At 37.8% G+C, this 25,710-nt stretch overlaps 1 protein-coding gene and 1 pseudogene across 2 annotated transcripts; both read right to left on the reverse strand.

Annotated features, from left to right (window-relative positions):
* LOC133869751 (uncharacterized) lies at positions 1–24,037 on the reverse strand. Of its 2 annotated transcripts, XM_062306827.1 has the most exons (6): positions 23,625–24,037; positions 23,444–23,545; positions 22,029–22,496; positions 21,782–21,931; positions 949–1,373; positions 1–780 (listed from the first exon to the last, which is right to left on the reverse strand). In XM_062306827.1, exons 2-6 carry the CDS (start codon positions 23,541–23,543, stop codon positions 166–168), a joined length of 1,758 nt encoding a protein of 585 aa, XP_062162811.1. In that variant the 5' UTR covers positions 23,544–23,545; positions 23,625–24,037; the 3' UTR covers positions 1–165. The 2 variants fall into 2 exon arrangements, with proteins under 2 accessions (XP_062162811.1, XP_062162812.1); XM_062306828.1 differs by lacking the exon at positions 23,625–24,037 and having other exon boundaries at positions 23,444–23,585.
* Positions 1–25,710, reverse strand: part of LOC133869011 (uncharacterized) — a 91,690-nt pseudogene that overhangs the window by 33,647 nt on the left and 32,333 nt on the right.

Genomic DNA, 25,710 nt, shown 5'->3' on the forward strand with positions numbered 1-25,710 from the left:
TATTTGTATTTTTGTTTTCTAATTCACACAAGTCTAATTACATATAAAGGAAACAAATGTATGTGAACCATCCATATTGCTAAGTACAAGTAACATGATGGTAATTCGGAATCATTAACACACTAGTCAGTGTTGAAATAACTCATATACAATTCAAAATTCTCACTAGAAAATTATGTGCTTGCTTCGCTGGAATAAAAACTTAGACCAATAATAGGAGCGAATCAAGTCAGCCCAAAGATTAAAATGTAACAACAGAAACAAAATCACTGGGGCACTGGCTAGTGAGGCAAGGAGATATGGAACCCAAACCAATTTGTAGTCAAAGATTAAAAAGATGGCAGCTATAAAGGCCAAGACCATGGTTGTTATAGCGAAGAAGAGTGCTGTGAGCCCAAACATCAACCTTGCATGCAATGACGTGACAAACTCACTTTCTGTGTAGCTTGAAGTTAGAAGGGAGAGCAACAAGACTATTGAAGCTGCCGAAGTGAAGAGTGATACAGCATTTGAAAGGATAAAAATCATAGACCATTGTTCTTTACTAAAAAATGGTGTGTTTGTTATATTACTGCTCACACCGGGTACAGTGAGGGCTGCAGCGAACACCACTGTAGAAATGAGAGTTGCTACAAGCATACATGAATTGGATGTCTCCTTCATGTCTTCTTTACCACCTTGCAGTAAACGTTTATGTGTCTTGATGAATATTTCTCTAGGTGTCTTCCCCTTTGAATTTTTCATATACCTTTGCGAAGGTCTGACAATCTTTTCCACTTCCTACAATGATAGGGATAAGAAGTTCAACATAATTTTATTAACATTAGAAAAATAATATAGGATAAATTTACATGGCCTTGTAATAAAAATATATATATACTCTATGATTAAAAAAGCCCCTGATCCAACATTTCATTGTAAATAAAAAATGATTTCTAAAAGGAATACCTTAAACCACAATAGCTCTCGTTGCATCTGAAGGTTTGCACGCGGTGCTCCAAGTCTTTCTACATGTGGCAACATTCCAGCTAAGTGCAACATGTTGTTTCCATCCTTATCATCATTTCCCACTATGTAATCCTTCATGGTTCCTATGTTATAGATCAAATTAAATATATGTTCTTGCCGATGCACAACAGCGACATGAAATACGCTTCTCCCATTGTCATCAACTTCCCATAGTAGATCAGGATACTTGCGAAGAAGCACAGCTAAAAACTCATCATTTCCCGACTTTGCAGCATCAAAAAGTACTACTGAAGGCTCCATTATTAGTTTTAAAATCTCAGCATTTGGTCGCTCCAGAACTTGCTTCCAAAGGCTTTCAAGTAATTCGTGAGGCACTCTTGGCATTGAAGCTTGCCTGTAAAAGACTTTGAAGTCCAGAAGAAGGATTTAATTAAGTCACTAGAAAAGTTACCTTTAACAAAGAGAAATTGAGAACGTTCTTCACATAATGAAAGCATTAAAAACAAATAAATAATGGATAAATTACTCTTTTTTCCCTCAATCTACCGCTGTACTTTCATTTTCACAACTTTAAATTCCTTCAATTCATCCACTAGTTCCAAGTTTCAGTTTCAATGTATTCCTCTGTCCAAATAAGGCATTCATTCATGTTGCCTTCACTTGTTTTGACACAATATTTTTAGACATTGAAAATATGTTCAAGGAAAATTACCAACTTTCTATTATTTAGTTGAAACCCCAAAAATGATGCCAAAAATACTTTTGGATATTTAGTTTCTACTGAAAATCCTTGGCTATACTTTTGCTAAAAAATAACCAAAAACATAGATAGAAACTCGTACATCTTGCCACCAACACCACTATCCACCACTTAAACCAAAAATCACAAGTTGGGGGTGATAGAAAGCCATATGCATCACATGTAGATCATGCACAACAAAAATAGTAGGATTAAAGCTTCTAGTTTTGCACAAGTCATAACTTTTCAAAATTCAAATTTTTAATCAAAAAGACATAAATAAAATGAAGAGAATGCATACATTTGATGCTTAATCACTAAACCAAAAATAGTTTGTGCTCTTTATACACCTTATTTTTTCTCCTCAATGGCTATTCAGAGGTCAAAAGAGAGAGATTCTTCATCTGCTTTCTTCTTGGTGCACGTGTAAGCCTATGGAAGGAGTGAAAAAAAAAAAATCTTTCTCCAAAAACCTTAGCTCATGCCCCTTAGATAGAAGATGGACCTAAGAGACAAATAAAAACCAACTCCAACAGGCTTTAGACTACTACTATCTCATAACTAGTCCAAGGTTATCATTAATTATATTTTTTCTCACTATTAAATTACTATTATACTTTAAGATTTTTTTAACTATACAAGAGCTTCCTAAATCCTAAATATTGCATTTGACCTCTCCATAAAATATTCGTAAAAAAAAAAAAATTAAATAAAGTCAATTTAATTATTGTCAGTTTATTTCTTCTACCTCTTGATTTCTTGAACACCCAATTTGATCTATTAATTTTTCTTATAGTCTTCGCATCAAGTTCTATAGAGGATTTTATTTTAGTAAATCCTTACTAAAATGCTCAGATGTTAGACTCATAATAATCAATTCTCATTAAATCTATCACAATCAATATTTTGTGGTCTCAACAAAGATAGGGTTAGTGTTTAAACAATGCTAATTGTGATTACCCAACGTATTAAGGTTTTGATCATACAAAATCTCAGTCCAAGATACATTAGTAACCTATGCTACACATTTGAGTTCACAGTCTTTTTAGGATTAAGAGTCAATGTTATTAGCAATAGTGAGTTTAATTATTCAATTGATAGAATTTTATAGATTAAAAACTCACGATAGTCAAGTTCATTGTATTCCAAATATGTACACTAACATATCGATCAAAAGTCGCAACTTCTATAAAAAGGCAGATCATTATAGATGAAATGAAATGCTCAATTTTATCACAAACTGCGAACTAATATTTATAAGTTACTTGGAACTTGTGATTAGATCTTTTGTGTATTAATCTCACTAATACACCAAAAATCATATACAATGCAACCTAAGGACTACATTCATCAAATGAATATGCAATGCCCAAATGTTAAGTTAATACTAAAAAAAATAAAACACTTATATGATGTCATATAAATTGGTTTTTGGGAGACTATCCTTAACAATTAACCACTTGCCCTCAAAGTGAATTTCACATATATCTAACCCTCATTCCCTTTAAATGAGATTCAAAAATCTTCTATGCTAAGGTCTTGGTAAATGGATCAGCCAAGTTTTTTGCGGATGCAATCTTTGCTATGACCACCTCTTTGTGTACCACTATATCTTTGATGTGATGATACTTACGCTCGATGTGTTTTGCTCTCTTGTGGTTTTGTTGGTTCCATGATTGTGCAATCGCTCCATTGTTTCCCAAGAACAATGTAATCGAAGACTACTCCAATCTCACAACACAAAGATCCAAAAAGAATTTATTGAGCCAAACATACTAATTTTGTTGGTCGACAAGCAGAAACATACTTGGCTTCCATGGTAGAGTGAACGATACAAGATTGATGCACACTCCTTCAACTAAGGGCTCCACCACTCATGGTCAACACATATATAGAAGTGGACCTTCTAGAATCACAATCACGGTGAAAATCTAATTCTATTTAACCAGTAGAAGTCCAATTCTTACAATGATTGACAAGCACATAATCTCCCGTTCTTATAAGATGCCTGAATAAATGCTTTACCATTACCTAGTGAAGCAGTCCTAGATTTAAGTGATATTTGTTGATCATACTTACTTCAAAATAGATATTTGGCCTAGTATATAGCATGGCATACACGAAGCTCCCTACTACCGAAGCATAAGAAACCTCCTTCATGTACTCTTACTCTTGAGGTATACGACTCCATAGAAAGAGGGACTCCATTCTTGAATGGAAGTAATCACTTTTCAGAATCTTGCATGCTAAACTTGATCATAATTTTACCTATATAAGCAACATGGGATAAACCTAATGTCTTATTTCTTTGATCACCCTATAGCTTTATCCATAGGATGTATCTCGTTTCACCCCAGTCCTTCACATCAAATTGGTTCAACAATTAAATTTTGATTGCAGAAAAAGCTCCCACATCATTCCCAGTGAGTAGGATAAACATACAACACAAGGAATGTAACAAATCATAGCACCTCTTATATACACTTGGTTGAAGAGGATTCTGATCAAAATCAAAATTTTTGATTGCCTGATCAAATCTGATGTTCTATGATCTAAATGCCAGTTTCAGTCAACAAATGGACTTACGCTATAATACCCTGTTCAAAACTAAGATTAATAACGCTTTAATAAAGGGTTAAGAGATAAAGAAGAGACAATACTTAGGGTGAGAATTTGGCATGAGCCCAAAAATGGAGAAAAACAGAGTAAAAACTTGGTAAAATCTGGTCCAATACCATTCAAACAATAGAGATGGACCATTCGGACGACGTGTGCAAGAACTCGTGTGGGATGGATTAAAAACCCTACCATTTGAACGGGAGAGAGACCATTCAAACGGTATGCACGAGAAGCCACGAGGATGGATTGGAAACTATACCATTCGAACAAGAGAAAGGGACCATTTGAATCGTATGCGGGGGAAGGCGCCACATAGGATAAAATGAAAACCCTACCATATGAATGACTCGATGACCGCTCTAACAGTGAAAGTATGCATGTGAATGGATAAGTCCAAATGTAGTAGAAGCAGGTAGAGCCTTATTTAAACCCCCATGATAAACCCTAAAACCCATTCCACTCTTTCAAGGCCACAGAGAGAGAGAGAGAAATTGAGGGAGAGAGAGAGAGAGAGAGAGAGAGAGCTTGCAAAAGGCTTGAGGTTCAAGCTCCAAGAGGTAAAACACAACCTTTACATGAAACAAGTAAAGATGTGTGGTGATACAGTAAATGCAACTAAAGACAGTTTCTCACCAAACTTTTCGGCTCCCTCACATGAGTGAAAAGGGATTCAAGCTTTGGCAAGGAAATTCCTTATTCCTTTTCCAATGATACGTCACTAAATCCTTGTGTTAGAATTGGTTTATTTTGATGTATGTAGTCTATTGAAGTGGAGTCCTTAGGTGGCCATAAATATTTTATCACTTTTATTGATGATGCATCACAAATGGTGTAGATGTATTTTCTGAAAACAAAAGACCCGGCATTTCAGTGCTTCAAGAAGTTTTTATTCCATGGGGAAAAGAAAACTATAAAGCCCTTGAAGTGTCTTCGTACTAATAACAGAGGTGAGTACACGTCTAATGATTTTAAAGATTACTTCTTAGAGCACAACATTAGACATGAGAAGACAATTCTTGAAAGAGGTTGAGGGCGGGGGCAGTGAGTGGGGGCACATGCCTCCACTCAACCCTCAAAAATTTCTCTTACCCCTGGTAGAAATTTCCTTACTACCTTGGCTGCCCATCCTCAACCACTCATCAAGGGGCATCAACATTATACGCACAAATGTCTTCCAAGATTAGGAGGACCAGATTCAATCTTTTTATGTTTTCACTGCTTTAAATTTTCAGATTTTTAGGTTAATAACATGATAATGTCTTAAGGATGAAGAAGACCAAAATGATGCATTAAACTTTAGTGCCTCCACAAAATGCTCCGTTTTAATAACAAAAGCTTGAGTTGACCAAAGTCACGAAAACTCTTGCTCACGTTGACCCTAACGAAAACTTGACTTCTAAACTTTATTTCCTGTTGCGTGACACGTGTTGTGTGTCCCAACTTAAGAAAATGTGAGTGACCAAAATGAGGATTTTATATAATATTTTGACGCTGACCTACGTAAAACCTAAGTTTCAGTATTTTACTGTGTTGCGAAATGACGTCAGGTCAAGATGCTTCTTGTTTAGAGTAGTGTATTGTTGTTTTCTTTTGGGTGGGGTTTGTTATGTAGTTGGTTTGCTATTCTAGTATTGTTTGTAGTATCTGGTTGGTAAGATGTTTTTACTGATTTGAATTTGTTTTAGTTGTTAGTTAAAATCTTATTCATAAAAAAATAAAAAATAAATAAATAAAACTTGCTCATTGAGATAGTTGATACTGTATTGCAAACTTTAGAACTTGTGATTTCAGTTTGTCAGATTTGCTAGTTGCTAAAGTTTGAAACAAGTTGAACAATATACCACAGTCCACGAAGATTTACGATTTGGGAAAGTTCTTTGAGTCATCCAAATCTCTTTAACTTTCAACAAGTTTAATATAGCAAAAAGTTTGCCCTTTTTTTTAAACAATAATCAAATTTTATTGAATTGCTTACTTATTTTGTTAGTTACATTTTTTAATATTTTTAATCAATTTTTGTTCAACTTTATTTGTTAATCTTGACCTCTCTAAACCCAAATTCTGGCTCCGCTATTGGTTCCTAGTACTCTCCAAGCATAACAATATCGTAGAGAAAATTAAGCACACTAGTTTGGAAAAGGTCAAAAGTATTTTAAGGATGGTTGTATTGCCTAAGTCATTCTGAGGAGAATTTGTTCATACTACACACTACCTAATCAATTGGCTACCATTAATTCCTTTGGGTTTTGATATTCCAAAGAAATTATGGACATGAAATTATGGACAATTTGCACATGTGCCTGAGGAACAATGGGTGAAGATTGATGATAGAGTCATTACTTGCGTATTCAGTGGCTATGGATGTAATATCCAATTTTAAAAGGGTTTCTCTTTTATAACTTTGAATAATAATTAAAAATAAAATAAAAAAGAAGAAGAAGAAGAAGAAGAAAGATCTGACACTTGGTGAGGGGGATGACTCACCTCACCCCACCAGGAAACTTCCAGCGTCAAAACACCCCTACCCCCTTTTGCGTGTTTCTAGTTTCCACAATAGAATTAAAAAAAAAATACAAACTAAAATAGTGAAAAACAAAGGAAACGTAAGAAACTTGAGGAAGAAAGAAAAGAAAAGGAAGAAAAGAGAGGGTGGAGTTGAGAGGGAGAGAGAGAGTAACGGCTGAGGGAGAAGCCTCCATCTCCAAAGTGAAGATCTATTCTTTAATTTACTTGATGATTTCCAACGGGATTTTGTTGGGCATTGGAGATATTGGTTGCTTATGTTTTGGATGTTCTCTTTTGGGAGTTTCAGTAGGGAGTATAGCTGATTGTGGGTATTTCACTCTTTAAAGATTTTGGGTTTTTGATTGGTAATCTAGTTGAACTTTGATTTTCAGATGAAAAAAAAAAAAAAAAAAAAAAAAAAAAAAAAAAAAAAAAACTGTTGGATAGAATTGTGGAGAGGACCAAATTTTAAAGGAAGAAGGGATGATTTTAGGGTGCTGTTTTGAATGCTTTTGATGTGGGTCTCGGCTAAGTGGAATCAAGGGGGTTGTGAGATTTCGGTTAGGAAGAAAAGAAATTTAAAGGGGAGAGATGGATACTGACATGAGGGAATGAGAAGATAAGTGTGGAAAAGTAAAGTAAAAGAATGATTCAAGGGAAAAATAAAAGAGGATGGATTTAAAATGAGAGGGGATAGATTTGATCATGTGTGTGTGCACCAGATGAAAAAGGGAGATAGAGGAAAAATGACAAAATTGGATTGGGTGTGAGATAATAAATGATTTAGAGAGTAGATAAAAGTGGAAAATTGACTTTTAGGAATTTTATTGTTTAAAGCATATGTATTTTGTCGTTTTTGGTATTGATATTTAACTATGTTGTTTTTAGGAACAAGTAATATATATAGACCAAGGCGTGGCAAATTCTTGTGGTAGTTGTACAAGGATATAAGGCAAGTAGAACCGATTAATCAAGAATTTTATGAAAATAATGTCAAAAAGTAAGGATTTTCAAAATAAAGCGTATTTGGGTGTATATACATGTGCATGTCTTATTGTCATTGATTCTCAAAGTAAATGGAAATTTTGAATAAATCATGCAAATAGTGAGTCTAGCTATATTTTGATACTAACGATGGATAATGTTATATTTGATCTAGTGGTGCCATTGTGGAATTTATATGTGGAATTTTGTAAATGTAAATTGTATTCATTGATCTGGAAAGGCATTGGGTTACCAATGTGGCAGATGAAAATTTTATAATGAGATATGACATTGTGTTTTCAGAAAGTGGAAATTGGCACCTTATGTATAATTTTCTAGATGATGCAGTTATCTATGAGCACTTTGATTAAGATTTGAAAACTCCTTGTGGCATAATGAGATTTATAAGCTCGGTACCGAAGCTAGTGTTGCAAAAGGGCGTCGAGCTTTGCATCCCAAATTTGAGGATCGTGCAACCATGTTTGCTTTGGAGGGGAGGCAACATGGCAATCAATCATGGGTAAGTCCCTCACAATACGGGCGTGGCTAGAGACTCCAAGGAGGGTCGCTTCTTCTTGCCCGAGAAGAGGCCTCAGTCCCATTACGAGGACCGTACAACCCACTCAGATGGGGGAAAAACATTTGACAACGAGTGTATGACATTTGGCAGATGGTTTTTAATATACTTGAATCATTGCATTAGTTTACTGCTCATAGTAAGAATGGTTACTCATGTGTACAATTCATTTTCATGGTTATTGAACGCTATAAAAAAAATAATATTTCACAACATATTTTGAAAATATAGGTAATGGTTCTATTAAGTTATGTAACTTATGTGCATAATTCCAACTAGTAAAAGGCTCGATGTCACTCACTTGATTAATTATTTCTACTTATTGAGGTTTCTCATTATATTTTAATTACACTTTTTCAGAGATACCATTGACTCTTGACATTAGCTACACCGGGGACAGTTTGAGAATTTTGGAGTTTCACCAGAGATTGCTTATCTTGTGTAGTATTTTTGGTGAAACATTAATTTGGAAAAAACCCTTGTAGTTTAATTATGATGTATTAATACTGAATTTATATTTTGTTAACTTGAGATATGTTAATAGTACGATCATTAAGAAGTGACTGATATAGTTAAGGTGAATTGTAGTGATTTGTTGATGGATTTTGAAGTACTAGGCTTAAATGTCTAAAATTTTATCAAGTGAATATAGAACATAAAAAATATTAAAGATGCCCTGCTTAACTTGTGGGAATTCTTAAAGGTAGATATTTACGAAAATGTTATATATAGAAATATATGCTTTATCTGCCCGTTGTGGGATCGGGGTGTTACAATGGAGATGCAGAACTTGGCCAAAAGCTATGGGATTAAAAAAAGAATAAGATAGTCAAAAGTATATATGTAGTTTTCAAAAGAATCATACTTTTGCATACTTTAAGAAAACTGAGAAGTCAAGACGTGTCGTTAAAGGTGTTCCTGAACTTACTATTGCCTTTTCATCTCTAGATAGTGTGTAATACTCTGGTCCTAAACCTTGTCAAGAGATTGAGTATTTTGGAAAATAAGGTTAATTGAAATCAAGTTTGGAACGTTAGGGTTGAGTTTATGGGCCCGGAAAGACCTTCAGGTCAGTTTCTGATCTGGAGGATTGATCCTCCACAGGAGAGGAACGATCCTTTGTAATTTTAGGGTTTTCTGAATGCCTAGTGCTTTCGTAATGTCTATATTTTTGTCATTAACCATCACCAAACATTATTGCACAAATTTCAAGGTACTGAGAGGCTTTCACAATGCCAGGTGAAGAGAGAGTCGTTGTTTCGTCAATTTGAAAGTTTCTAAGCCCCACAAGGTTAGTATGTCGATTAGTTGTTGCATTCTCTGTCGTTTGATTACTTTTTCGCCATAGGTGAGTTAGTGTAGTGTAGTGTGCTTTCATGGATGTTTGATCGTTGGTTAATATTGGTTGGTTGTTTTAGAGACCGTAGAAAGGTTGTTGAGGTTGCATTGACCATTTTATAGCGTAGATGTTGTTTGCTTTGAGCCCTTAGAACTTTTGAAGACCGTAGGAATCATCGTAGGGTTTGGTAGAGCTGTTTTGGGGTTCGTTAACATTCTGGACGTGTCAAGAAGCATTTTTGCCAGCCCATGATCACTCCTACTCAACCTAAAATCGATCCCAGGCTGTTAGGATCGATCCTGGCTGATCCTCCCCTGGCATGATCGATCCTCCCCATACAGGATCGATCCTCCCTCAGCAGGATCGATCCCAGCCCTCCAAAGATCGATCCCAGATTGTTCCTACACCTTATTTTATCAATTCTTAGCTCTTACGTCAATGTTTTTGGTTTAAGAGAGTTGTTTAACACTAGAGTTCTTGCATTGAACCATCTTAGTGAGGACTTTTCCCATGACTCAGGTGAGTGAATTTTACATGGATATTGTTATCTCTTTGACATTCTTTTTTAGCATATTATGTTTATATGAAAGAAAACATGCACGGATTTTACTTGCACGAAATATACTTTTTGAACATGTGAAGTCTTCCTTTTGTGCATATGAGATTATTGGGTTTACGAGATATGATGAATTCGTGTAAGTATTTTATCATGCATGCATGTAAAAGAAAGATCAGATAAGCTGCATCATCTATATGACCTTGTGTCATGGGCTACTATTATATGGGCAATGCCTTTGGTCCAATTTATTTTATATTTTGTCCATTAGATCCAAGAGGCCAATTGAGTGACCAACGCATCCATGTATGCATGGTGATCCTAATCATATGGTATTGTAAGCAGTGTGGGCCACCCGGGATCGAACCGGTTTAGGCTGTTTTATAATGACTGATAGTTTGTGCACATCGGGGCACCGATGTTGTAGGAGTTCTTTTGAGAACGCGCAAACCTTATCGGGAAGGGTAAGGGTCCGAAGAGACTATATGGATTTGAACTATGACAGTATGATTAGAATTTATTATGTACTTATATATATATATATATATATATATATATATATATATATATATATTCAATTGCATATTTCCTATCAATATCAACTGTCTTACAAGCTACTACATTTTAATACGCAAAAGATTTTTAAAAAACTATGAGTTTACAAAATAGATACTTGCCTTGCATGTGATTTTACCTCACTAAGTCATGGACTTACATTTGATTTTCCTTTCCACCTGTGGAACAGATTTGTGTTTCACAGATAGTCAGCAGCTAGATGGCAAATCCTGTGAGATGATATGTACTTGTGAAGAACATAGTCAGGATTCTCTTTGAGGAACTAGACTCTAAGTGGTTGCATGGCTGATGGGATAGCAATGGTGATACGCATAGCGAGATGATCAGAATTATTTATTATGTTTGGAGTTTCTTTACAGATTGATGATGTATTGATATTTTGGGAATTGTAACGCTTTCGTTCTGAATTAAGTTATTTCACTCAAGAGACATTTAGTATTTGCTCTGGGTAAATAGTGTTAATGGACTTTTTCAGATATGCTATCTTGTATTAAGTTACAAATATTTCCATTGTCTTATTTATACGAAGTTAACTAGTTAGTTAGACCCCTTGTGACTTATTTACGTTGTAAATGAGTACTTGGGAGGCGTGCCGAGTTAACAATGGGTTACTTAATTGTTGGGGGCATTACATAGTGCCACTCACGTGGAAGAGGAAGTTGTTGAAAACCAATGTGATAAGCCAGCAGTTGTTGACGAAGGTGATGCAACAAACATAGAGTGTGTTAAGCAGAGAAGATATTCTACTCCACCATATTCTCAGGTTAGGATGTCTACCAAGGAACATCGTCCATTAACCTAATACTGCCACTGTGATTATATTTTGCTTATTGATAACGAGGAACCATTATCTTTCAGGAAGTATAGTCTCATAAGGACAAGAAGAGATGAATTCTTTACAGAAGAATGAAACTTTTGATTTGATAGAGCAATTCCTAAAGACAAAAAGGCCTTGTAAAAAAAAGTTGGACATGGTGAGATACCAGAAGTTTAATCTGTTCTTGTTGAATGGCTGAGATGGGAATACTGCGAAGGCAAAGATGGCTTGGTCTGATATATGTTTTCCCAAGAAAAAAGGCTGTTTGGGGTAGAAGGATTTGGTGAATTGGAATGTTTCTTCTATGCAGAGGCACATCTGGGATCTGTTTGCCCAATCGGGCTCTATATGGGTTACATGGGTTCAAGAGTATTTTGGAATGTGAGTATTCCCCAGAACAGCTCTTGGTGTTGGAGGAAGTTATTGAAACTTTGAACTCTAGCTCGTTCTTTTCTCAGATTTGATGTTGGTACTGGTAGCTGGATTCATTTGTGGTTAGACAATTGGCATCCTTTGAGTGTCTTGTTTGATCGATTTGGCTATAGAGTTGTTTATGATTCCTATAGTCGGTTGAAGGCAAAACTTGATTCTGTTTTGTAGGAGGGCTTGTGGTGTTGGAGGCCTGCTCATTCGGAGGATCTGTTTGTCATCCAAAGTAGGCTGCCTAAGATTCCTATTGGTATTATGGATAGACCGGTGTGGATCATTGCCAAATCTGGTACCTATTCTAGTGCAGACACTTGGAATCACTTGAGGAAAAAGAACACTGTGATCTGGTGGCCTCTTGTTTGGCATAAATATGCTATTCCAAAACAAGCTTTTATACTTTGGTTAGCAATGCATAACAGACTAATTGCCACTAGTGATCGAATGATGGCCTGGGGTTTCAAGGGAGATGCTAAATGTGTTTTCTGCCATGGAAGCATTGAAAGCAGGGACCACTTATTCTTCTCATGTGGTTTTAGCTCCAGAATCTGGAAGACTTGCATGCAAAGGTGTAATATTTTGAATCCCTCTACTAGTTGGGATAATATGTTTACAAAAGGCTGTATTGCTTGGAAGGATAAGTCTATGTTAGGGACTATCTGTCGTCTAGTTCTTAGTTCTACGGTTTATGGTATTTGGAAGGAGAGAAATGAGATAAAGTTTGGGGGCCAGCCTAAAACTGAAGAGTAGATTTTGAAGAATATCTTTTGGGAGATTCGGTATCGGATTTCTGGGGAAAGAGGGAAGTTTCAGCAGAATGTGGAGAATATTAGGCTTTGTCATAGCTGGAATATTGATGTACATGTTCTAGCTTAGTCCTTTGAAACAATTTGAGTTTAGAAGGAAATTGTATGATATTTCTCAATGATGTTAGGGATGATACATAGGTATTTATACAGAGTTGCCTATACTATGACTAGCGAATACAGCTACAGTAATACAGAAATGTGATTGCATGATTGCAGGGAATTGCTTGATTACAGGGATTGAATATTTTCTATTTATGTTGCTCGCAGATTTGGGATCACAGCAGCACTACTTTCCTTGTGCTGCTATGATGCTTTCTTTTCTTGTAGGGTGTAGACAGCTGTGATGAGCGTGATGCAAGGTTGACATTTTTGCTGCTGTGATGGAATGATGTGCGGGTTCATGGGAGGCTGCACAGGTAAGACTTGCCTTGTTGGGAGGTGCTGCATGGGGAAGTCTTTCCATATGAAGCTCGGATGATGTGTGTACACTAACATCCCCCTGCAAGCGAATGGGAAGGGCAGTGACCATGAGCTTGGACTTGAGTTCAGTAAACCGAGCTGAGGACAATCCTTTGGTGAAGATGTCAGCAGTCTGATCAAGAGTGGAGATGAATTTGAGAAGAATGTCGCCATTAACAACCTTCTCTCGGATAAAGTGATAGTCCACCTCGATGTGTTTGGTGCGGGCATGATAAACTGGATTAGAAGCAAGGGCCAGTGCGTTGACATTGTCACACCATAATGTGGGAGCTTGATGCAGTCGAATGCTAAGCTCCTTGAAGAGCATCCGCAACCAAAAGAGCTCAGCAGTGGCAAGGGCTAGAGCTCTGTATTCGGCTTCAGTGCTGGAGCGAGAAACCACGGCCTGTTTCTTGGCACTCCAGGAGACGAGACAAGGACCAAGAAACACCCCAAATCCAGAAGTGGAGCAGTGATCATCCGGACTACCAACCCAGTCCGAGTCGCAGAAGGCTTGTAAGTGAAGAGGACCTTTGGTGAAGAGTAAGCCATGGTCAATGGAGTTCTTGAGATACCGGAGGACCCTCTTGGCAGTAGACCAGTGGGTTGAAGAAGGGTTGTGCATGTGCTGGCACAATTGATTGACAGATAAAGCAAGCTTAGGACGTGAGAGGGTGCAGTACAGGAGGGCACCAACCACCTGCCGGTATTTAGTGGGATCTGAGAGCTGAGTACCATCAAACTTTGATAGTTTGGAACCGGAGGAACAGGGAGAGGCTGCTGGTTTAGCACCAAGCATGCGGGTACGGTGCAGCAGGTCAGTGATGTACTTGGTCTGACTGAGGTGAAAGGCATCTTGAGACCGGTGTGCTTCAATGCCAAGGAAGAAGCTGAGAGGGCCAAGATCTTTTACTGGAAATTTGAGCTACAATGCAGAAATTAGTGAGGTAATAGCTTCCTTGTGAGTTCCTGTGACAATAATGTCATCCACATAGATTAAGAGATAGATTTTAACATTATGCAAGATGAAAATGAAAAAAGAGGAGTCGACCAAGGAGGCCACAAAACCAAGTTCCAACAGGGTGGATGAGAGACAAGTAAACCAAGCCCGGGGAGCTTGTTTGAGTCCATAGATGGACTTGTGAAGGCGGTAGACATGGTCTAGTTGGATGGGGTCAATGAATCCCTGAGGTTGCTCCATGTACACCTCCTCCATTAGAGAACGATGTAAGAAGGCATTGGAGACATCCAATTGCCGAATGGTCCAATTAAAGTGAACCGCCAAGGCTAGAACAATTCGGATGGTAGAGGCTTTAATGACTGGACTGAAGGTTTCAGTATAATCAACACCGGTTTGCTGCTCAAACCCTTTGGCTACCAACCGAGCCTTGAACCTCTCTATACTGCCATCCAGTTTGTGCTTAATGCGGTAGACCCACTTGTTTCTAATAACTTTCTGATGAAGAGGTCTTGGACACAATGTCCAGGTACCATTGGCAGTTAAGGCCTCAAATTCCTGGGACATAGCAGCCCTCCATCGAGCATTGGAGGCTGCTTTAGAGTAGCAGGAAGGCTCAGTCTCAGTGGAAGCTGCAGGCAAAGAAGCTGGAAAATGTTTGGAGGTATAAAACATTTTGTAATCAGGATAGGTTTTGGGTTTGGTAGACCCTGTTTGTGACCGAGTGAGCATATGATGAGATGGAACCAAGGGCAGGTTGGTGGGAAAGGTAGGGAGAGGTAAAGGAGAGGTAGGAGGTGAGGATGAAGCTTCAAGTGTATGGTTTAAAGGGGAAGGGGATAATTCGGGTAAGGGGTTAGAGAGGGAGAGAGCAGGAGAGGCAGGGGCAGAGTTGATGGGAGAAAGAAGGGCAGGGGATAGAGGTGCTATAGGAGGATAAGGGATAGGGCTGCTAAGTGGCTCAGTGGTAGGAGCAGGGGTGGGTAGGGATGGTGAGGTTGGTGGTGCGGCAGAAGGTAGTAAGGGAGGTGGGACAGCAGGGTTGACAATGGGGGGAGAAGGTGAGGTTGGTGTTACTGCAAGAATTGCAGAATGAGAGGTGTGTGGAACAGTGGGTAAAGTGATAGAGGGAGAGAAATCAGGAGGAGAAAGACTTACAGACAGCAGAGAAGGAACATCAGGAACAGCAGTACCTGTGGCAGAAAGGTGTGAATTGGCTGTTTCCTTTGCTGGAAATGAGGTTTCATTAAATACCACATGCCTTGAGGGGTAAACTTTTTGAGTAAGAGGATCGAAGCATCGGTATCCTTTGTAGGAGTAGCCAAGGAAGATGCAGGGTTTGGACCTGAAATCTAGTTTGTGAGAAGTGTAAGGACGAAGCAAAGGGAAGCACTTGCAGCCAAAGACTTTGAGGAGGGAGTAGTCTGGACTTCTGTGATAGAGTTGTTCAAAGGGTGAGGAGTTGTTAAGGACAGGTGTGGGCAACCGATTGATGACATAGATGGAGGTGAGAAAGGCATCAACCCAGAACTTATTAGAGAGACCCGAGTGTGCTAGCAAGGTAAGACCAGTTTCAAGAACATGCCTTAGTTTTCTTTCAGCTATTCCATTCTGCTGGGAGGTATGGGGACAGGTTTTGAGATGAAGAATGCCATTTTGTGTGAGAAGGGTTTGAAATCGGGTGGAATTGAACTCTCCACCACCATCAGTTTGTAGTTGTTTAATGGGAGAGGAGAGTTGATTTTCTGTTAGAAGCTTAAATTTGATAAAGGTGTCATAGGCATCAGATTTATAGTGAAAGGGGTAAAGCCAAGAAAACCGAGAGAATTCATCTATGAAGATTATATAGTATTTGTAGCCACTCATGGAAGGGGTAGGGGAGGTCCAAATGTCAGTGTGTATGAGTTCCAAGGGTTTAGTGCTTATTCGAGAAGAAGGAGAGAAAATGAGTTGTTTACTTTTGCCAAGTTGACAGAAATCACAAAAAGAAATCTTATTGATTTTATTTGATGAAAGAGGCGGATGATGTGCCTTTATTACATGATTGACAGTAGAAATAGAAGAATGGCCTAGCCTAGAGTGCCATACATCAGGTGTGCTTCTGAAGCCAAGTAGGGCTGTGAAGGTAGGAAAAGTCTTATTGGTGCTTGTGAAAGAAGAGCCTCGAAACCGTAAAGGGTATAAGCCATGTTCACTCCTTCCTTCCAGCAGTGTTGCATGCGTCCAAATGTCCTTCACAAAGTAATGAGATGAAGTGAGAATAAAATAACAATGATTATCTTGACAAAACTTTTGGATTGACAAGAGTTTAGTGGCTGCATGGGGACAATGCAGAACATTTTTAAGGTGAAAATGATAGTTTTGAGAGTTGAGAAAAGTGGAACCAGTATTCTCAATTTGCAGGCTAGCTCCATTGCCAACAGCCACCGAGTCATTGCCTTTGAATGGTTGCTGAAGTGAGAGATTTTCCAACTCATTTGTAATGTGGGCATTGGCCCCACTGTCGGCAAGCCATTGCTGATTTTCAAGTTCAGAGTTGATGTGTGCCACCATTGCTGTCAACTGAGATGGAGGGTGTCTTCCTTGGAAGGAGTAATCCATCCGGTGGAAGCAATCTAGAGCTTGGTGGCTGGTTTTGCCACAAATCTGGCAAGGGCGTCGATTAGGGTTGTTGAAAGAGAGCCCAAGCTGAGGAGGTGTCGGCAGCAGTGGAGGAGCTTGGTGTCCACCAGAATTGTTGAAGGGCTTGGGAGGTCCAGGCCTTGGTGAAAATCTGTTGAAGGGTATGTTCTTTGCTTTCCTGTTGTGGTAGTTTGGAGGGCCTAATTTGAAAGGCCGATTTTGCTTCTGCATAACAAGAGCAAAGGTGCTGCCATCCGAGGAGACTTCTTGTTGTTGATTAAGCAGCATCTCATGGGAGAGTAATTCATCTTGAAATTCAGTAAATGAAGGTGCCTTGTCTTTGGAGGTCATGGAGAAGACTATGACAAAGGCGTTGAAGGAGGGATTAAGGCCACTGATGATGTAGGAGATGAGGTCCTCATCATCAATGGGTTTGCCAATGCAGCAAGTTGATTGGACCAAGATTGAGCAGTCTTCAGGTACTCAGAACAAGTTTTGGAGGCTTGCTTGAGTGTCTGAAGTTGCCGTTTCAAATGGGAGACATGGGACCGGGTAGAGGAAGCAAATTTTGTTGCCAAGGAAGTCCAAACTTGTTGAGAAGTTTGGAGTCCATAAATAGTGGAGAGAACAGATTCACTGAGATGGACATTGATCCAACTCAGAACATATTGATCTTTCTTTTGCCAAACAGAATAGGCAGCATTCAGCATCTCCTTGCCATCTTCACCAGGCAGGAATTTGGGTGGGCAGGGTTCAGAACCATCCACAATGCCCATGAGATCATGTGTTTTCAGAATAGGCGCAAGCTGAGTAGTCCAAGGGAGATAATTCGGACCCTCAAGTTTGATAGATGAGAAGTGAGTGAGGTTTGGGAGAGTGAAAGCAGGGGTAGCAGCAGGGGTTGCAGATGAGGAAGCCATTTGGAGAAATTGAGAAGGAGAATAATTGAGATAGGAAAGGCGTTGGCCTATGAAGGCTCTGACACCATGAAACAGTTTGAGTTTAGAAGGAAATTGTATGATATTTCTCAATGATGTTAGTGATGATACATAGGTATTTATACAGAGTTGCATATACTATAACTAGCGAATACAGCTGCAGTAATACAGAAATGGGATTGCATGATTGCAGGGAATTGCTTGATTACAGGGATTGAATATTTTCTATTTATGTTGCACGCAGATTTGGGATCACAGCAGCACTACTTTCCTTGTGCTGCTGTGATGCTTTCCTTTCTTGTAGGGTGTAGACAGCTGTGATGAGCGTGATGCAAGGTTGACATTTTTGCTGCTGTGATGGAATGATGTGCGGGTTCATGGGAGGCTGCACAGGTAAGACTTGCCTTGTTGGGAGGTGATGCATGGGGAAGTCTTTCCATATGAAGCTCAGATGATGTGTGTACACTAACACTTTTGTTTGCTGTTGTGGTTTGTGTCTGATGGTTTAAGTGTTTTGGGTGTTTTTTCAGAGAAGTTCTCTGTCTGTAACGTCTTGTAGTGTTTGGTTGGCTTTCTTTGGTTGTACAGACTCATTCTTTTGTCTATAATAGATCTTCTTATTCATCAAAAAAAAAAAAAAAGATTCACACTAAGAAAAATCCAACTGATCGATATGATGATGAAGGTTAGTACCAGAGACGAGCTTGAGCTTGAGCTTTGCTCTAGACTGGCAGGCATGGATTCTAACTGATGAGTGCCCGCTCAGTTTTTAACTAATTAAAAATAAAGTGTCGCGCTTTTAATAAAGCCTACCCAAGTAGGACCCTGTTTATCCGAGATATCACTGGGTATGACAGGAAGTAGAGGATCAGTTGATGCAGTTGAACAATATTCACACTGAGAAGAATCCAGTTGAAATGATGATGAAGGTTAGTACCCGAGAGAAGCTTTAGCTTTATGTTGGACTGGCTGGCTTGGACTGGTAATTGATGAGTTATTATAGTCTCCACGTGTGGGTCCAACCTACTCAGTATTTAACTAAGGAAAATGTTAGATTTACAACACCAATACAACAACTGTACAACAATCCCTTACATGAAGGTGGGTCCAACATACTGGGGCCCACCCTCATGTGAGGGGTTGTTGTACAGTTGTTGTATTGGTGTTGTACAAGAATCAAATCCCTTTAACTAAACATGAAGGGTCGCACTGTTAATAGAAGCCTACCAAAGTAGGACTTTGTTTCTTTCAACAAGCCAAAAACAGGGAATCTTAGTTTTGTTAACAAGCAATGCCGAACTATAAAAATAAGGCACAAAAGACTAAACTCAGAGCGAGAACCACAAAGTGAGAGTGTGGCGGCTTAGAGAAATTAGAGAGTAGTGCTATAGGCTGAGGTGCAGAGAATGAGAAGGAAAAAAGGGTATTTTGTTTTTTGGTCAAGAAGGTTTTGTTCAAGAATAATTGGGGGTTTTCTCTATGGGGCATTTTTGGTGCTACGACAACTGGGAGTTGTCATATTCAGAGTGGGGATCTCACTACGGTGTTTATTTTTGTGGACTACAATGGTTTGTCATGATCGAGATTATATTTTTCATACGGAGTTTATGTTGTTGAGACTCGTATCCAAAATTCGAATTGTCTTGACGATGCTTTTCTATTTTTGTTTAAGATCGAATATGGGGCATAGACACTAATGTTTTATATGTATATATACCTTTGAATATTTTCATATTATATATATATATGTAAGGTCCTTAAGTTATATTATACTGGACTATGATGTGAGTAAATGTATTATATCATACAGAAGATTATAGTAGTAGGCCCTCGTGACTTATAAAAGATTGTTTGTAGTCGTAAAATAATGAAACTGAAAAATTCACCTAGACCATAATATGTCAACCTTAACGATCTGTCTTGATTAAGAGAAGCAAGTAGGGTATGGGGTTGATATGTTGGTATAAGAGCATGGTAATGACATGCACTGAACGGAATACGTGAGTCATTATTCTTTTAACACTGTAATAAAGAACGATGCACGCGCAGGACGGCTCATAATAATTACTCTAAATCTTGAGAAGATTGTCAATTAAGATGTAAAGTGTAAGTCCCTTTGATGCATTTATTTATAAGTAAAATATTCAAGAGTCAATATTCATGTGCATTGGGTGATCACATGTAGGACTGTGGGAACACACTCTTCAAGAATGAATCCAAATTTTTTGACAAGAATTGAACAAAGTAATAACGAATATTCCCCTTGATGTAGATTTATTATGAATGATTATTCTAAAGCTCGAGCTTGAGTGTTTCAGTGGGATTTACTGAAACTTATATGTACAAGATGAGATGAAATCTCGCAGGGTACAAAATGGATAATCATGTAATTAAAGCAGGTTATCGAGGAAAGAAGTAGTGAACAAAGTAAAAGTGTATAGACTTTAGTTTAACTACAGAAAGATTCCATAGAGGGCAACCATGTAATAAATAAATAAGTACGAAAATATATATTAGAGTTCAGTCATATTTGTTTAGTGGAATCAATTGTGATTAATAGTATCGTGTGAAAGGTGTCACAGGCCTATTGAAGTTAATTCTATTTTTTCCTTTAGGTCTATCTTTGATATTGTAATAATCCACTCGCAACGACACAATATTGTTCCCTTTTAGCTCTCCCGAGCCAGACTTTTTAGGAAGTCACCCATCTCAGTACTACTCTTGCGAAAACACGCTTATCTACAGAGTTCTGATAGGTTCATGGCCATCACGGCTTTAAAACACTTTGTGTCAAGAAAGATGTGAATATACATATAAGTATATACTGATTCTCATACCTAGGTGATGTAGGACGTCACAGAGATGATGTATATTGACTATTTCTTTTGGCCCTGAGTTATGCATTTATTTATTTGAGTTGTTTTCTCTAATAAAACACGGGCCAAGGAATTTAATTCTTATGTGGCTTATTATTTAGAGATTTTTGGGCTTAGGAATTTTATTTCTAACGATTTAAGTAGAGTTAAATAAACATTGGGCCTTAACGATAAAACTCAAGCCCATACCCTATAGTAAGGAGAAGTGGGCTAGAGTTAGTACCCTAGCCCTAGGCGCATGGGTAGACTAATTTCTCCTCATGGCTTTGTGATGCAGTGGCAAAGGGAGTAATTTTCTCCCCTTGGTTGTGCACCATGTAGTACTAGGATTATTAATCCTAGTTCTACTAAAACTCTAGTAGGCTCTTGTCCCAACTATACAAATAGAGGACCATAGTAAAGCATAAATAAAACAACCAATAAATTTTGATAAACTACAAGACTCAAGTTTCATAAACAGTTTTATGAAATGCACAATTGGGTGCAAAAGAGTTATGAGAAATATTCAATAGAGAATATTTATTTTTCTCAAGTTTATGCTTCAAGCTATTCTCTGATAATAGTTTAATTTGTGAGTTCACACTCAGTCATATTCTGCCATCATAGAGAAGATCTGAAGGTTGAATCAAGAACAACAAGAACATCAAGAACGTGTTCTTCATCATTCAATATGCAAAAAGAATTTCCGTCAGTGTTATATAGCCCTAAATGCGTAGGAGAGGCCGAATTCAGTTGTAAGTATCATAAACTTGTGTATTTGTTTTAATCTAACCTTGTTTATCTTGAACAAAAAACTTTCTTAATTTTGATCTTTTTTGCTGCATATGCTCTTATATGCATGATCCCAACAGATATTGTGGTATATATTTTCCTAATTTGCTATACCGTATACAGATCATGGTATACGGTATTAGTACTCAATACTAAAACATAATATATATTGAATCAAAAAAAATATATATGTATAATATATATATACCGTGAGATTTGCTCCGGGTTTAGAAAAACATACATGAGCTTGTGCATCTTTCCACGATCTTTAGCCCGTCTGATCTGCTACTCATGTCTTCCTTTTGAGCCAACACATGTAAGGCTGTTTTATGATCCTCATCCCGTTCACAAGCCATTGTTGGATCTCCATCCAATATTTTCGATGCTAAATCTATGGATGGACACCACACGTCGTCAGAAATTATTTTATTGTAGATCAGCATGCATATTTTTGTGAAGGGAAATTAATTAAGTTAATGTAGTCATACCATAGAGATTGCTGGAAAGGAAAAGAAAAAAGAGCCTAATCCTTTCATTGCGATTTAGGCGGGAAAAATCAGTTTTGTGGTAAAGATATTGTGCCATTTTCTCCTGTCCAGCTTCAGCCGCCATGCCAAGTGGTGTCAATCCCCTTGTACCACGGATCATTGTTAGTTCACTATTCTTTGCTACGAATAACTCTGCAATTTCCATCATTCCAGATACAGCAGCAATACAAAGGCCTGTGTCATTATTGTCGTTTAGTATAGCTGCCTCTTCCACAGTCATAAAATCTAGCAAATCTTTCACAAAATTTGTGCATTTTGCGGTAACCGCTATGTGAATAACTGTATCTGCTGATTTTGTCAACTTGGCGTAAAGCATGTCTCGATCTTCACTGACGATTCTCTTAGCAATTTCCCACATACAATTTAGTGCAGCCAGGTACAAGGTCTGGCAGTCCTCTCTTGTTTTCCCTGAGTATGGAAATATATATATTGTATTCATAAATGAAGTAGGACAAATGAGAATTTGGGGGGAAAAAAAAAAAGAACTGAATAAGCTAGGGATGAAAGAAAGAAATTGAGTCACACAATCAGGTGGCGCTGGATGAACCGTGGCGGCGGTGGGGAGATCTGAAGAGACGGAACTGTTAGGGATGCTCGGTATGTACGGTGCTTTTTGGCGATGGCTGGTGGAGAGAAGTCCAATAGGCCACAGATGCGGTGGTTCAGTACTGGAGAGTGGCGCATCTGGGATGACGGTAGAGACGTGGATGGTATTTTCGGATTGGCATCCTTTTGACCTTTTTGGTTTGGATATTTGGTTGTTTTGTTTGGATTGGAGCTTGTGGAACAATTGTGAGATTTTGTCTCTTCTTTCTAATTAATAGTGAAACTCTACCAAATTCTCCTTCTCTTTGGACTGTATGTGCGACTCAATGCCTTTCTTTCTTCCCTTATTGTACATGTTCTCTTTTCCAAATTTTTCTTTGTCTTACAAAAAAGTTTCTAATTGTTTTTGTTTTTCTTTCTTCTGTTTTAGACTATTACTCCTAGCTAGCCAGCCTTCCCCATAGAAGAAGCAAAAAGCTAATTAATCAGGATGCAGTCTGTCTAGGAAATTAAAAATTAACAAATATATACCCTCCAGTTAACACTAGGAACACGAACACGGCCATGATGAAGCCCATTTGTGTTAACTATATATATATATGTCTACAGAAAAAATAATTTTACGTTTTTTTACATTTTCTATTTACAATTACTGTGTACAGATCGATATATGAAAACTCATCTCAAACCATATTAATGATATGGCTTAAACAAAGGTTAATGGCTAACCTTACTCAAATCATAGTGTAAACTAACTAAACATATATACTACATTTTCAGCACAAGAAAGATGGAGAAAACATAATTACTGTCAGTCTTGGAAGTTGCACATTCAACTTGATCAGAAAAATTATGTGAGTTTTTCTGACTGGATTCCACAGGAATATGAATTACTTGATCCATTGACATAGCTGCATTTGAAAATTAACTGTTTGTGAGCTAAATATTGTACCCGGCCTCATTGCGAGAGAAGTTAAGTTTGGGACTCACCTTAAATTTTCCACAATGGAGTTAAGCTTATGAGGTATAGAGGAGATCGAGAGTATAAACGGCTTGAGAAAGTAGAAGACGTGCGTGCTGTGGACGTACTGCAACCAATTAAGTTTGTGTTTATATTATTGCAAGTCGAAAGATATCCCTATTCATACTCCAAAGACAGAAGGATTCCCCTTTACACCACCTGGCCGGCGGAGAATCAAATTCTGTCATTTTATTGAATCCCATTCCACAAACAGAAATCAGATTCCAATTTTCATGTTATTTCAATCCTCTAGCCAACTCAAATACATATGCTTATGTTGATGCAAATTTTCGCACAACCGGACCGGACAATGGTTCCTACAAAACAAAGAAAAGAACACCATACCACGATGACTCCGGCCCGCAGAGGATCGGAGAGCATCTGATGCTTACCTCAGTAAGGGATTATGAGAACAAAATTTAATAGAGGGAATTTTTAGGATTGTATAGGCCATACCTTTTCAGAGTTGGTGACCCTTTTTATGTAATTAAGGCTCTTTGGAGGTGGTCCCTAGCTAATAGTTGTCTGATTATTTGCCACGTGGTGGACTTGTAGCTGTATACTTGTAGCTATGCAATAGTTTTCTGATTATTTCTAATGTAGTGGACTTGTTTGACTGGAGCCCTTGGTTATTTATCTTCATATTAATTAGTTGCATGCCTCTCATTTCCATGGCCGACCTGTTCATGGCTAGTTGGGAATTCGGAATCTTGTTCTTACTTGCAATCACGATTATCCCTAGCCTTCAATACTAACTGCCGTGCATCAACCGTCAAGTGCTTAGCCGGGATTAAGGGCTTTTGACCTGGCGTGGGACCAGGGTTTTGGTGCCTAGGGCGGGACTTAATTTAGAGAAAAAGATGGGAATGCTCTTAATATTCGAAGGTATTGGGGACACATTTTTCTAATTTTTTTTTTTTTTATTTTTTTCAATCGTATTGGGGACACATTTGAATCCGATTCAAGGTGACCTTATACTATATTGTAATAAAAATAATTTGTAAAGAGAAAATTTGGGCATGTTTTTAGAAGAAAACTAGACCTCTTAACCTTGTAAAATATAAATTTTTGCTTCGTTTATCTCGGAGTAAAATGATTTATGTCGTAAAATATTTTCGACGAAATTATTTTTCAGAAAAAATGATTTTTCTGAAAAAAATTTATGGCATTTAGCTCGTACGAAAAAATCACTAATAGCGAAAAACAGAATTCGGCAACTGTTGTTGGAATCTGACCATTACTGCCAAATTCCGGCCAAAACGGCTAGGATCCGACCAGTTTTGCCGAATTGGCCAGATCAGCTAGAATCTGACCAGTTTAGCTAGATTTCGGCAATTCTCTTGCCAGATTTTGGCTAGAACGGCCAGAATCTGGCGACGGTGGCCAAACGGTAGACTCAGGCTACCAATAAATTCCAATATTTATGGGTGGTGAATTCCTACAAACGTGCAGGTAAGAATAATGATTTTAATTTCGAAAAACGACGGTTTTCAAAACCGTATATCGTTTTCCAAAAATTAAATAAAGCTTTTACGGTCAAACTGAAAATGATTTTCGTTGACCATTATTTTCGCTCCTAACAAACACTGTAAAATACTGAAAACATTTTCCAGAAAACATTTTACGCTAAAACAAATAGAGCATTCATGATAAACTTTTATTAGAATCTCCTCATTTTGTGGAGTACATGTTAAAAAGATAAAGATGCATTAATCAAAGCAAACTCGATCTACTCCTACGAAATAGGAGGTTTTCTCATGATAGCCTTAACTTGCTTCAAACTATACTAAATAGAATAAGAGATTTGATTCTTGTACTACACCATCACAACAACTGCACAACAACCCCTCACATGAGAGTGGGTCCCAGTGTGCAGTTGTTGTATTGGTGTTGTAAATCTAACATTTTCCATAGAATAAACATCTAATCTACTAATGCTATAACCTAGGAGGATTAAGTTGGCAGCAATTCTCCTTAATAATTAAGTTGGTCTCCTATTGCATTGAAATCTCTATATCAAATTTGTTAGAATATACAGAAAATATAATATATTTT

Source organism: Alnus glutinosa, chromosome 5 (genome assembly GCF_958979055.1).
Source record: "Alnus glutinosa chromosome 5, dhAlnGlut1.1, whole genome shotgun sequence".
NCBI lineage: Eukaryota > Viridiplantae > Streptophyta > Magnoliopsida > Fagales > Betulaceae > Alnus > Alnus glutinosa.

Excerpts from the sequence above, each read along its gene's own strand:
- LOC133869751 (XM_062306827.1), bottom strand. The coding sequence starts at position 23,543 with ATGTCAATGGATCAAGTAATTCATATTCCTGTGGAATCCAGTCAGAAA. Across the intron at positions 22,497-23,443 it reads TGCAACTTCCAAGACTGACA|GGAAAACAAGAGAGGACTGC; the intron begins GTAATTATGTTT and ends TTCCATACTCAG. Across the intron at positions 21,932-22,028 it reads CCTTTCCAGCAATCTCTATG|ATTTAGCATCGAAAATATTG; the intron begins GTATGACTACAT and ends GTCCATCCATAG.